The 11,339-nt window shown below is 41.0% G+C and overlaps 1 protein-coding gene across 1 annotated transcript; it reads left to right on the forward strand.

Annotated features, from left to right (window-relative positions):
* Window positions 1-552: 552 nt before the first annotated feature.
* LOC106889796 (pancreatic lipase-related protein 3-like) lies at window positions 553-8,073 on the forward strand (the record flags this gene model as incomplete). Its single annotated transcript, XM_014945209.1, has 9 exons — window positions 553-720; window positions 2,512-2,620; window positions 3,233-3,349; window positions 3,430-3,552; window positions 4,440-4,558; window positions 5,003-5,132; window positions 5,343-5,454; window positions 6,363-6,530; window positions 7,974-8,073. Coding segments are annotated over 9 exons (1,110 nt in total), but the record flags the coding sequence as incomplete, so codon positions are not given.
* Between the last annotated feature and the right edge of the window lie 3,266 nt (window positions 8,074-11,339).

The raw sequence follows: 11,339 nt of genomic DNA on the forward strand, positions 1-11,339 counted from the left end.
CTTTCTCAAGCCGTAACTAAGCCTTAGTCACAGACAGCTACAGCTGCAGACTTTGATTATATGACTCTTCCAGTAGAAGAATCACTGATCTCTGCAAGACAGTGACCAGTACCAAGTGACCAATGCATTATCTTTCTTTGCTGAAATAGAAACTTTCAATTCTGCTCCAAAACTTTCCAGTCTGCCAGGCCTTTCTCACTTTTAATGGCACTTGGTAAATAAATTTACTTCCTATAGTATTCAGTTAAACTACCAACATACCTCAAAGAAAGATATATATTATACATAAGAGCTACTGTGCAGTTGTGAGCTTTCCCAAATTATTTCAAATAGGTATAAAAATGGCTTATAAACTATTTTTATTACAGTCTTTCAGAATTTCTACTTTTAGGATTAATGGCTTGTTATAGTCTGTTTTGTAAGATGTGTGTTTCAATGTGGTACAGGCTACAGTGAAGAGTCCCATTTAGTAAAGAATGAGAAATTCCATTGTTATATTACCCTTTCACGTTTATTCTGATTTGTTGAATCTCTGCTTGTTACTTTATTTCCTTAAACACTGTGCTTTATGTGTTCCCACATCAGCTGTTACTGGAGGTAGAAAACATCAACTGCATTGCTGTCGATTGGAAAGACGGTGCAAAAGGCACCTACGTCAGTGCAGTGAACAACATCCGTGTGCTTGGGGCTGAGATTGCTTATTTCCTAAAAATCTTACAGGTAAAAGCCACAGCTTTACCACCTACAATTCTTAAGTGGATGTAGTGGGGTTATGATGCTGCTGCTTTGATTTTGAACCTTGTCCAGTATGGTCAGCCAATGCTTCAGGAAGAGCTGAACAATGTTGAGAAAGAGCTAATTACACTAATTATCAACTCTGTAAGGACTTCTGACAGCCACAAAAGACGCAAATTAAGCTAATGCGGTAGAAAAGAGGTGCCAATTAATTAAAGACCAGTAGGTGGCAACATTTCCATATGATGATACAGGCAAGAAGGCATTCAATGGAAATGAGGCAAGGCCTAAGAGTTCAGCGATGGCAAGTTTTGCCAGCTTTTGTTTATATGTGTGCTGTAAGTAATTAGTATCTCAGCTTAGCATCATTGAAACAAGCAGGAGCTGGCTCACTTGATAATGCCATATTTGCTGTCTACAGGCAAGATAAACTGCCCAGTTGCCTTCTGGTTGTGAACTTCATGTTCCTGAAGGCAAGTGTTCGCATTTAAACACATAGCACAGAACCGCTCCCTTGCAAAGTTTAAAAGTATCAGCATTTTTCCCACTGACTTCAGAAAGACTCATGAGTACTTGAAACTGCTGAAAATCAGAATCCTGCCTGGCCATGGACTTAATCCTGGTCAGGAGGTGTTCATCTTACAGGGCTGCAAGAGGTAGCTCAGAGCCCACAAAGCAAAGTGTCAACTTTGCAAGCACCTGAGTATCAAACACTCCCCCAGAATCTTCTGGGGTAAAATCTACAGCTTCTACCTATGAAACTCATCTCTAGCCTCACGTTTGCCTCCACATCTTTCTTTTTTGTGCACAAATCCCAGGTCATTGGAATATGGGTTCAGATTTTCATTTAATGAAATGCACCATTTGTAGTCTAGGCCTCTTTCTTCCATTACAGAACACAAAAAAAAAATAGTAATGCAGAAATGATTCTTAGGCTTTCTTTTCTTTTCCCTAATTTACAAACTTTTAGAGTCTGATTTTAGGAAAAGTTAAGTTGCATTGTAAATGGAAGTACTACTGTAAAATGTATTCAGAGGAACCTGCTGTCTAACAATAAAGGCAGACAGGCCAATACTACCGATTTTTTTTTATTTTGATACACGCATGACAAAACACAGCCTGGTGTAAAAACCTCACACAATTAGCAACCAATCCTTGTTGTCTTTGGACACTAAAAAACCCACCAAATCCCTGGAAGAAAGGTGACCCCTGCATAAACCTACACACTGGTTAATCTCCATTCCCACCTTCAAAACACGTGTAACATCTCAGCAGTGCAGGTCTTGTACAGGTGGCACTTGGCAAAGAGGAGAATGAGTGTCACCCCACCTAAGCCTGTCAGTGAAAATATTATTGAGTGACACCATCACATATTCTAAGCAGACATATGGAGAATAGACATATGATAAAAGGGCTCCATAATTGAGTAAATAAATAAAAAGTAAGATCATTTTGATGGCAGATGAGATTAGGGGTTGATCCAAATGAGAAAGAAGGTTTGCATTTTGTCACCAACAGTAACTGACTATGATAACCACATGCCAACACTACAACAGAGAATCCATCATCACTAGGCATCTAAAATTCTAGATTAGATCATTTGCTATCAACTCTTAGTGTAATTTAAATAATAATCAACTCAAGGAACTTACACCCTGCTTGCTATGCAGGAAGTCAGTCTAGATGTTCCCAAAGGCCCACAATGTAAGACATCCTCTTTGATTGCTATTTAAAGCCTGTGTTCTTGTCTCCCACCACCATCACCTTAATAATCAGAACAACTTCAGATACCTCCTTGGCAAAATTCATTTAATTGGCCACAGTCTGGGAGCACATACTGCAGGAGAGGCGGGAAGAAGGATGCAAGGCATCGGGCGGATAACAGGTAGGCTGTTCACCAAGGGACATAGCACTTAAAGCTAACATAGCATTTTCCTAAAGGAAAGAAATTGTAACACACTGCAATTCCAGTCTGTAGACTGGAATTAAATTATTGTTAGTGCTGGAGTCACCTTGTGTGAGAGCAGGCAAACTTTATGCTTCTCTGAAACAAGGATAATTATTACATCTTCTTTCTCTGATTAGCTTTAGTGGAAGGACATAGTTAATGCTTGTAATATCACTGTTGTTCACTGGGTTAGATCAAGCCCTACACAAAGACAAAGCAACATATCAAGAATCTTTAGTTTTTTCTATTCCTAAAGCTTTACAGGCCAGTAATAAACTCACAGGTAATGAAGTGCCTCCTTCGTAGTAATACGATGCCATTATATAGTGCTTTAGAAAATATTTTTCTTCTTTTGGAATAAGTTTGCAGGAAGGTTCACAAAAGCATGTTATTACAATTTTTTCAGTTTAGCTTAGAATTCACATGATTATTATTCAGTATGCTTGTGTAGTACTAAACATGTGATATTGTTAGTTGGCAAAAGAGATATTAATACATGCAACACTTCTCTCTCTTCCTCCCTCAACCAATAAATGTGGGGGTTTTCAGGCTTAGACCCTGCTGGGCCCTATTTTGAAGGGACTCCTCCGGAGGTGAGACTGGATCCTTCAGATGCAAACTTTGTTGATGTTATTCACAGCAATGCCCCTCACTTTCCTGCTGTAGGTAAGTGTTCACATGCAAATAAATAGCTGCAGGGATGGGCAGGTCACCAAGACACTGACATCATCACACCTGTATCTCAGGGCTTGGAATCCGTAACACCAGCGGTCACCTTGACTTTTACCCAAACGGAGGAACTGTGATGCCTGGATGCAGCGATTTAACTAAAGAGATGAAACAAAGTGATTTTGAAGCTGTCATTGCAGGTAAACATACATTCCCAATATGCCTAGTACTCTATTTTTGTTCAATCCTGAAATGTGAACTGTGATTTTTTTTTTTCTCCCAAACATAACTGTTTGTTTGGGAGAAAAGAACAAAACAAAATTGTTTTTTTGCCTATTTACTCATAAGCAAGGAAAGGAAATAAGAATAAAGAATAAAGGTTGGATCAGAACACTGTAGGGACAGGAAGTAAAACACAGGCTTAAGCTTTGCTTCTGAAATTTGAAATTGGACCTGCAGAACACAAAAAGACAGGGAACAGGGACTCTGCAAGTCTAATACCCTGACAACATCAGCAGGGGGTTTTCTAGGCTGAGACAGACCAGTGTCATGACCAAGCCTGTGGCGTGACACCACCACCTTCAGTTTCCTGCAGATGCTGCAAAGAGCATCCAGCACTTACAAGGCACGAATCAGGCAAAAGCACTCGGTGATTTCACATGCCTCACCTCTCCACCTGAAATTTCTCTCTCCTCACAGGCTTTGGGGAGGTTGGCAGAAAGCTGGTGGATTCTCTTTTCTCTATTAAGACTTTTAAAACTGCAATTAAGGTCATCTCACTGTGACATCTCATATATACATACACATATATATATACACAGGGCTGCCTTCATAAAAGGGACTATTACACCATAGTAGATCAATGCATCTCACTTGAAATCTTGGGATAACTAGCATACAGTTCTCTGGATAAAACAGGCAAAACAGTAACTTCTACTGCACCTAAAAATGTGTAAATTCAGGTGACTATTTATTACAAGACCAGGCTGCTGTTCTGTCCTGTGCCTCAGCTATTTCCATGGCAAGGCAAATGGAACACTTGTGCAAGAGGTTATTTCATGGATGCTCATAAACTTTGTTCCAACAGACACTACAGTCATTGGGGGGTGCCATCACTCACGCAGCCATGAGTTTTATTTTGAAAGTATCCTCTATCCCTCCGGATACCTCGGATATCCCTGTGAAACGTACGAAGCCTTCAAGTTAGTAAGTATATCATCAGCCCAGGGGCGAGCGAGCGGGTCTCTGCACTCACGATAGGTCCCACAAATAAACACACTTATGAACCATGTTCTTCCTCCCCCCGCCCCCCATCCAAGTTCTATTGCAAAGTGGATTCAGGGAAATTACCCTCCCAGTGGAAGGGCAAAATTGGCTTATATTTCATCCTAGACTGTAGCTGAAAAAATATTTGGACTAGAGAGTTTCAGACCATCATGCACACAGGTATTAAACCTGCTCATTCCATGCGGGCTCAATACGCATGGGTGCAGGAGCTGTTATCTGTCAGGTTTTGGTGGTAAAGTATGACAACACTGAGCACTGCCAGATTTGCAAGATCATAACAGCATCTTGAGCCTTCATTTCATCAGAGATAGGATGAAAAGAAAATACTCCTTTTAAATTAACTGGTGCTCTTATTTTCCCTAGGGACACTGTTTCCCATGCCCCAAGGAGGGATGCCCAATGATGGGACACTATGCTGACAGATTCCCAGCCAGACTGAAGATGGTAAACCAAAAGTATTTTTTAAATACAGCAGCAGATGTACCTTTTGCTAGTAAGTGGAGGAGGTTTGTAACAGTTGCTCATGTTTGAAAAGTGATTGCCTTGACATGATTTACAGCCATGCACTTCTGCTCACTATGCCAGCATTAATGAATTCCAGTTAGGGAAAAAAGAAAAAAAAAAAAAAAAAAAAAATTTACTGGCATTTTTAGATCTCTCATATCAATGACAATCTAGTTTCATTTTCCTTTTTTTTACGCAGCTTGGAGGCAAAAAGTAATTATCAAACTGTCTGGTGTAAAGAAAATGAGTGGAGACATAAACCTGGTTTTCCATGACAAAGAGGGGAACAGAAAAGAATATGAAGTTGCCAGGTGAGATAAATTAATATTTCCTATAACTTTTAATGCTGCTAACCTTAATCTACACTTTTCCCACATATTTAAGCAGTGCAAACACTTATTCTGTGTTGCAGATGTTCTGCTTAACATCAGATATGAAAAAAAAGTTACCCATTGATAAGGCCTATGAGGGCAGATGAATGGTTGCAAAAAGGACATGGAAGTCACTTCCACGTGTCCACGGACAGTCAATTCCATGAATTATGTGACTTTATGATAAATTAGGAATGCAGTTTGACAGGAGAAGTGCTGTCTTTCTCCGAGTTGCTCTTAAAAAAAAAATTACACATCTGGAATGCACATAATTCATAGAGCGCTCACCCGTTCCCTGCAGGCATTAGCACCACGGCTCCCACAGTAACTAGCGTGGTGTCACACGTGTCACAACATGGTCACCCCACATGCTGACAAGACTCTCTGCTCTGCCCGTGACTTGCTGTATGTTCTCATGCAAGGCCATCCTATGCCTGAACTCATCAAATTTGCAAAGTGGGGCTTTGGTCTTCCTCCGTAGACCAAAGGCCCTGAAAAGTTCCCAGCTCATCTATAAAACCCTCCCCAATAACCTCATTTGAAGCTCTCCCTGCAGAGACACCTGCAAAACCCAGCACACCTGGGTGCTGGAGGCAGTCCCAGCCTCACCCTTGCCTTCCAGTGGTCTCCTGCCACATCAGCATTTTAAGTTTTCAGTCTTGTTTCTCACCCTCTCCCCATTCAGAGCAAAACACCCCAGAGCGCTCGTCCAGCGACCTGCGCTGTTGCAAAAAAACAGCAAGAGTGCAATTTTCTGTTGTATGAAAGGGGAAAATCCAAATCTTGTGGAGAATGTGATTTAGCTCAATAACCTCTGAACTGCATTGATGTCTTCATTTTATTCACAGTGGAGTCCTCTCTCAAGATGAAGTTTACACAAAATTCCTTGACGTTGAAATTAATCCAAGAAATACTAAAACAATTGAATTTCTCTGGAATAAAGCCATTTTCACTCTTCTCTGGGCAAGACTGGGAGCAGAAACAGTCAATATAACTTATGGTGAAGATGGACATAGGTATGTATATCCCCTTTACAGGTCAGAAGGAAAGGGAAAGGGAGCCAGAAGTGAAAAATGGTCTTGATCAATTGGGCACATGGTTTGCAATCAACAATGTGAAATGCAGTAATGACAACGACAAGATATTACACTGTGGACAGAAAAATCTGATGTTTGAGTACAAACCAGGGTACAACTGTCTGGAAAGGAATATAGCAGTAAATAATTTGGAGTGCAAACTGTTTTGCCACAGCAAAACAATTATAAACCAAGATAAAGCAAGTCTCTTTCCCAGGTGCATTACCAAGAGTATTGTATAGAAGACTCAGGGAGTAATTATGCTAATTGAAATAACTGGGGTGAGACTATAACCAGAAGCAGGGTAATTTTCAACTTTGGAGAGTATTCTTCAGGAATGATGCACATGGCCTGAAGTTCAGAGAAATAACAAAACAACAAAAGTGGTTTAGAAAACAGGATCCGTGTAGCGCAGCTGAAGGAAATGTGTTTCTCAATAAAGAAGAGCCTGGAGATAAGCATAAAAACATGTGCGTAAGCTGCCTGCGAAGGATCATAGTCAACTATTCCACGTATCTACCGGGTTTAGGTCAAGGTTTAATTGATGTATTTTGCAGCAGAGGAAATACAAGGTCTCTGAGGGGAGACCTTATCGCTTTCTACAACTCCCTGATAGGAGGGTGTAGAGAGGTGGGGGTCGGTCTCTTCTCCCAACTCACAGGCAATAGGACAAGAGGAAATGGCCTCAAGTTGTGCGAGGGGAGGTTCAGATTGGATATTAGGAAAAACTGTTACACTGAAAGGGTTATTAAGCATTGGAATGGGCTGCCCAGGGAAGGGGTTGAGGCACCATCATATTTAAAAGAGGGGTTGGCATAGTGCTTAGTGACATGTTTTAGCCTTGGTTCTTATCAGAGTTAGGTTGATAGTTGGACTATATAATCTTAAAGGTCCCTTCCAACCTAAACAATTCTATGATTCTATTGGGTTAGATATTAGTAAAATAATTTCCTTATAGTTTGGCGTTGGCATGGATTATTTATAGAAGCTGATGAAATCCCTTTCAGTGTGAGCTCCTAAAAAAAAAAAAAAAAGCTGGAAAGCTTTGACTGGGGCAATCTAGTAAAGTACCTAGCCTAAATAAAGGGAGCTTAACAAGCCCTTCTGACTTCTTATCTAGAGCTCTATATCTGTGAATCTAGAGATTTATTTTATCCATGTATATTAACTCTATTTTTACAATGGGTCCCTGAAAGAAGCAAATTCACCTTGTTACTGTTAATATTCAGACCCTAATATTCCGTACAGCAAGCTTTTAGAAAGGCTTAAGTGGGATTATGGATCAAATTTGCAACCCTCAAGGTGACAGCTAACAACCTTTTATTTTCCTTGGGGGTGGGGGGGAATAAATCTTGATTCAAATTTGTTTTTCCTCCCCCACAGCTCAACTTTTTGTGGTCATGGAACTGTGACATATGGAGTTCCTCAGTTACTTACACCTTGCTAGAGGTCACCGAGTGCCACTGGTTCGTATACAGCAGCTGAGCAAACCATCAGTCCTGTGCACGGCAATATTGGTACACAAGGCTATTAAAGCTAAACTCAAACTGCCTGTTGCTTCCGTTATTTTTTCCGTTCTCTGCAAACACCCTTGTCAATGTTTTACATGTTTGAACCAAGTTTATTGAAGTCATAACTATAGAAGCCACCAGAAATCATATATGCTAAAATCCATTTATAACACTGCACAGTCTCACTTTACTAGTGCCTCAAGAAAAGCAGGTAAGAACTATTTCCCACCACATTGATAATTTGCCAGGTTTTCTGTCTGTCAAACACTCTCAAGGCAGCAGGTTACCTCAGCACACTCCCGGGGCTGGCAATAGTCCCAAACATCTCCTTTCCACTCCCTACACAATTTCTCAGAACTTTCTAACTCCACACAAGACCACCACGCTCAGAAGATGCTGTGGGATGAGGCAGGAACAGAACAAGACCAAGGTATTTCTTCAGCAGGTCAACACAGCCCTTTGTACACTGCACCTTCAGGGAAGAAACAGGCAAAGCCAAACCCCAAGTCTTCCCCACTTTGGAAGAAATGAAACAGCTAAATCACAGCACCCAGCTACTGTTTCATTTCAAACACATAGTTTTGCTGTGGCCACTGACAATCCTGGAGAGAAACTCTGACTTTGAATAACTCCAGGCTTTGCAAAACCTGGAATTGACTATTTCACATTAAAGTAAACATAATTGCTCTGAAAATGTGGCACGAGTGAGCCACCTGAAGCTTCAAGAGACCAAGGCAGTGGCTACTTTTCTAAGCATAAAAAACAAACTCTAAATTAATGAATAGGAAGAAGGAGTTAATAATTTATTCACTCCCGTTTCTCCACATTTGATAAATTATGTGCAAGCACTTGTGTAGATAAACTTCTAAGAAATAGGAGTAGATATACAATATTAAGAACATATAATAAGTATAAATATTTGAGTAAAAATTTTTTTTAAGGAAAGAACAATAGTCAGTGTTGCATCCTTGACTAAACACTAACCAAGCCTGTATGAAATTAGATGCATAATTAAACACAATTCTGAAGTTCAGCCAAGAGAGATATACAGTTGCAAGTACTGCAAGTCCACCAGGGATCTGACAGGTAACAGGGAAGCATGAACAATGCTGGGAAGCACAACGCTGCATCCCAGGAGAGAGCTGCAGCATCCTGCGGCACAGGAAACCCAGTCCTCTCCTCTGCCTGCTTCCTATTCCAGACTACAGCTTACTCAGGACGGCAGAAACACAGTGAGGCCCTTAGTTTTTTTGCTTTCTTTCCTAAAAGCCATCTTTCTTCCTACAACCCCTGACTGTGACACGACAAGGATGAGAACAGCTCCTTCAGGAACAGTGAGCATCCTGCATCACGCTGAAGGACATGCACCCCAGCCCTACTCCTTCTTTGCAAAGGAGGAGCAAGCAGCTGGAACCCATCTGACCACAGCCTAAGGAACTGCCTAGTTATCCAGTTTGCCCTCTGTTATTACTGTGTTGAGCCGCAGACTAACTATGATAAAATCCTAACTCAAATCTTTTCCACCAGCTCTGAAATTAAACGAGAAAGACTGTTCCCCCCTCATTTTTAGCAGGTGTTAAAATTTATCAGGGTATTAGGGCATGTACTGATTTTCCTGTATCACTGATATGAACGTATTTACAAACTAAAATGCTACTTCAGTTAGGGACAGGAGCACTGAGCTCTAAATTGGTATCAAAGGTGACATTCTAGAAAAATTAACTTCATTACTTTGAAAGAAAGAAACCCCAGTAACATGGATGACAGCAGTGTAATACCTATACACACAGCTGGTATCCATTTGGTCATTCCCAGAGGCGGAGATTAGGGAAGGTCAGATCTGCAAAGAGATGTGGCCACAGCCAAAAAGCACAGCCAAGCTGAGAGAGTTTTCTAGGTGAAGGCTTAGCTGAGGTCTCATTTCTTCTCGAGTCTGCTTACAGCCTTCTCCTAGAGATGAACAGGACCAAGGGGTTTCCAGACCTTGTCCTGTTCATTTGCACAGGCTGTTTTTCCACCTTGATGTCTTTGCTAGACCAACTTATTGAGCTCTGTAACATTGCTACACAAAGTAGCCATGTCACTGTTTCTGGTGGATTTTGTATTTTTTGATATATGTTTCCAACATGCTTGCTCTCAGTTCATCACTCAGAGGAGAAGGGCTTTCTCAAAACTTGGGTTACATGGGTAGCATAAAAAGGACCCAAAAGGGTAGACAACTGTCCTTCTACATTTACTTATTTCAACAAGAAAATGAAAGGGACACCAGGAGAAGGTCAGACTCTTTCACTGTGAAAAGACCTACCAGGCCCACTAAGAAGTTCTCCTGAAGGGATAAGGTTTCATCAAATTGAGCTGATGTCAGGAAACGGGCACAAAAGACCCAAAAGCACAGGAGCCTTCCACATCCAAAGTCACTTGACGCAGGGCAAGGGAGGGAACTTAAAGGCAATGTCATTCTCTGCTAACTCCTCCAGCAGACCCCTTACATCCCAACTACAGAAGACAAATTAAAAGCTTTCCCAGCCAAGACAAGTCCCTAAATGCACTGCCACACAGATCCACAAAATTCTCTTTCATGTCACACTCCTGATGTGTTGCTGCCAGAGAATTACCCCACCTCTGGAGCTCCAATCCTATTTTGGGCTCCAGAACACCGATTCAAGAAGTCTACATCAATAAATTTTGGAGCTTGCAGAGAAACCAACCACTAAAGTTCTTTTCCCAGCTTAGCTACAAACTATAATCTGAAATAAGTGTTCCTATCTTTCTGGGAACATTTCCAAGGATAAAGCAAACTATAAAAGCTCATGCAAAGTTTGCAAGTTAGTGCGTGGAGCTTCAAGGCTGCATTGTAAGTAGCTCAGACTTTGGGGTTTTTCTTTTACTTCATCAGGTACATGGCTTCCCAAGACACAGCAGTATGAAGGGGAACAGCAGCTCTCATAGGCATCCTTATGCTAGTTCTAAAATAGTTACTATACATCCAATTGGAAGCATAGCCTCAACAGGACAAAAATCACTCTGGATTATAGGATTTATAGGATATATAGATTTAGGAGCCCCACAATCTCTAGTGGAGCAAGCAAACAAAGTTGACTCATACATGCCTCACATACTCGGCGGTCATAGATATATGTTACAGAGAAGACAGACACAGCACCCTTGAGAAAACTCAGCACATTTGCTACTGAAATGGGTGAGCAAATCCTAGCTGCTTCTTTTTCTGCTGTTCTAG

The sequence above is a fragment of the Calidris pugnax genome, unplaced genomic scaffold (genome assembly GCF_001431845.1).
Source record: "Calidris pugnax isolate Ruff unplaced genomic scaffold, ASM143184v1 scaffold89, whole genome shotgun sequence".
NCBI lineage: Eukaryota > Metazoa > Chordata > Aves > Charadriiformes > Scolopacidae > Calidris > Calidris pugnax.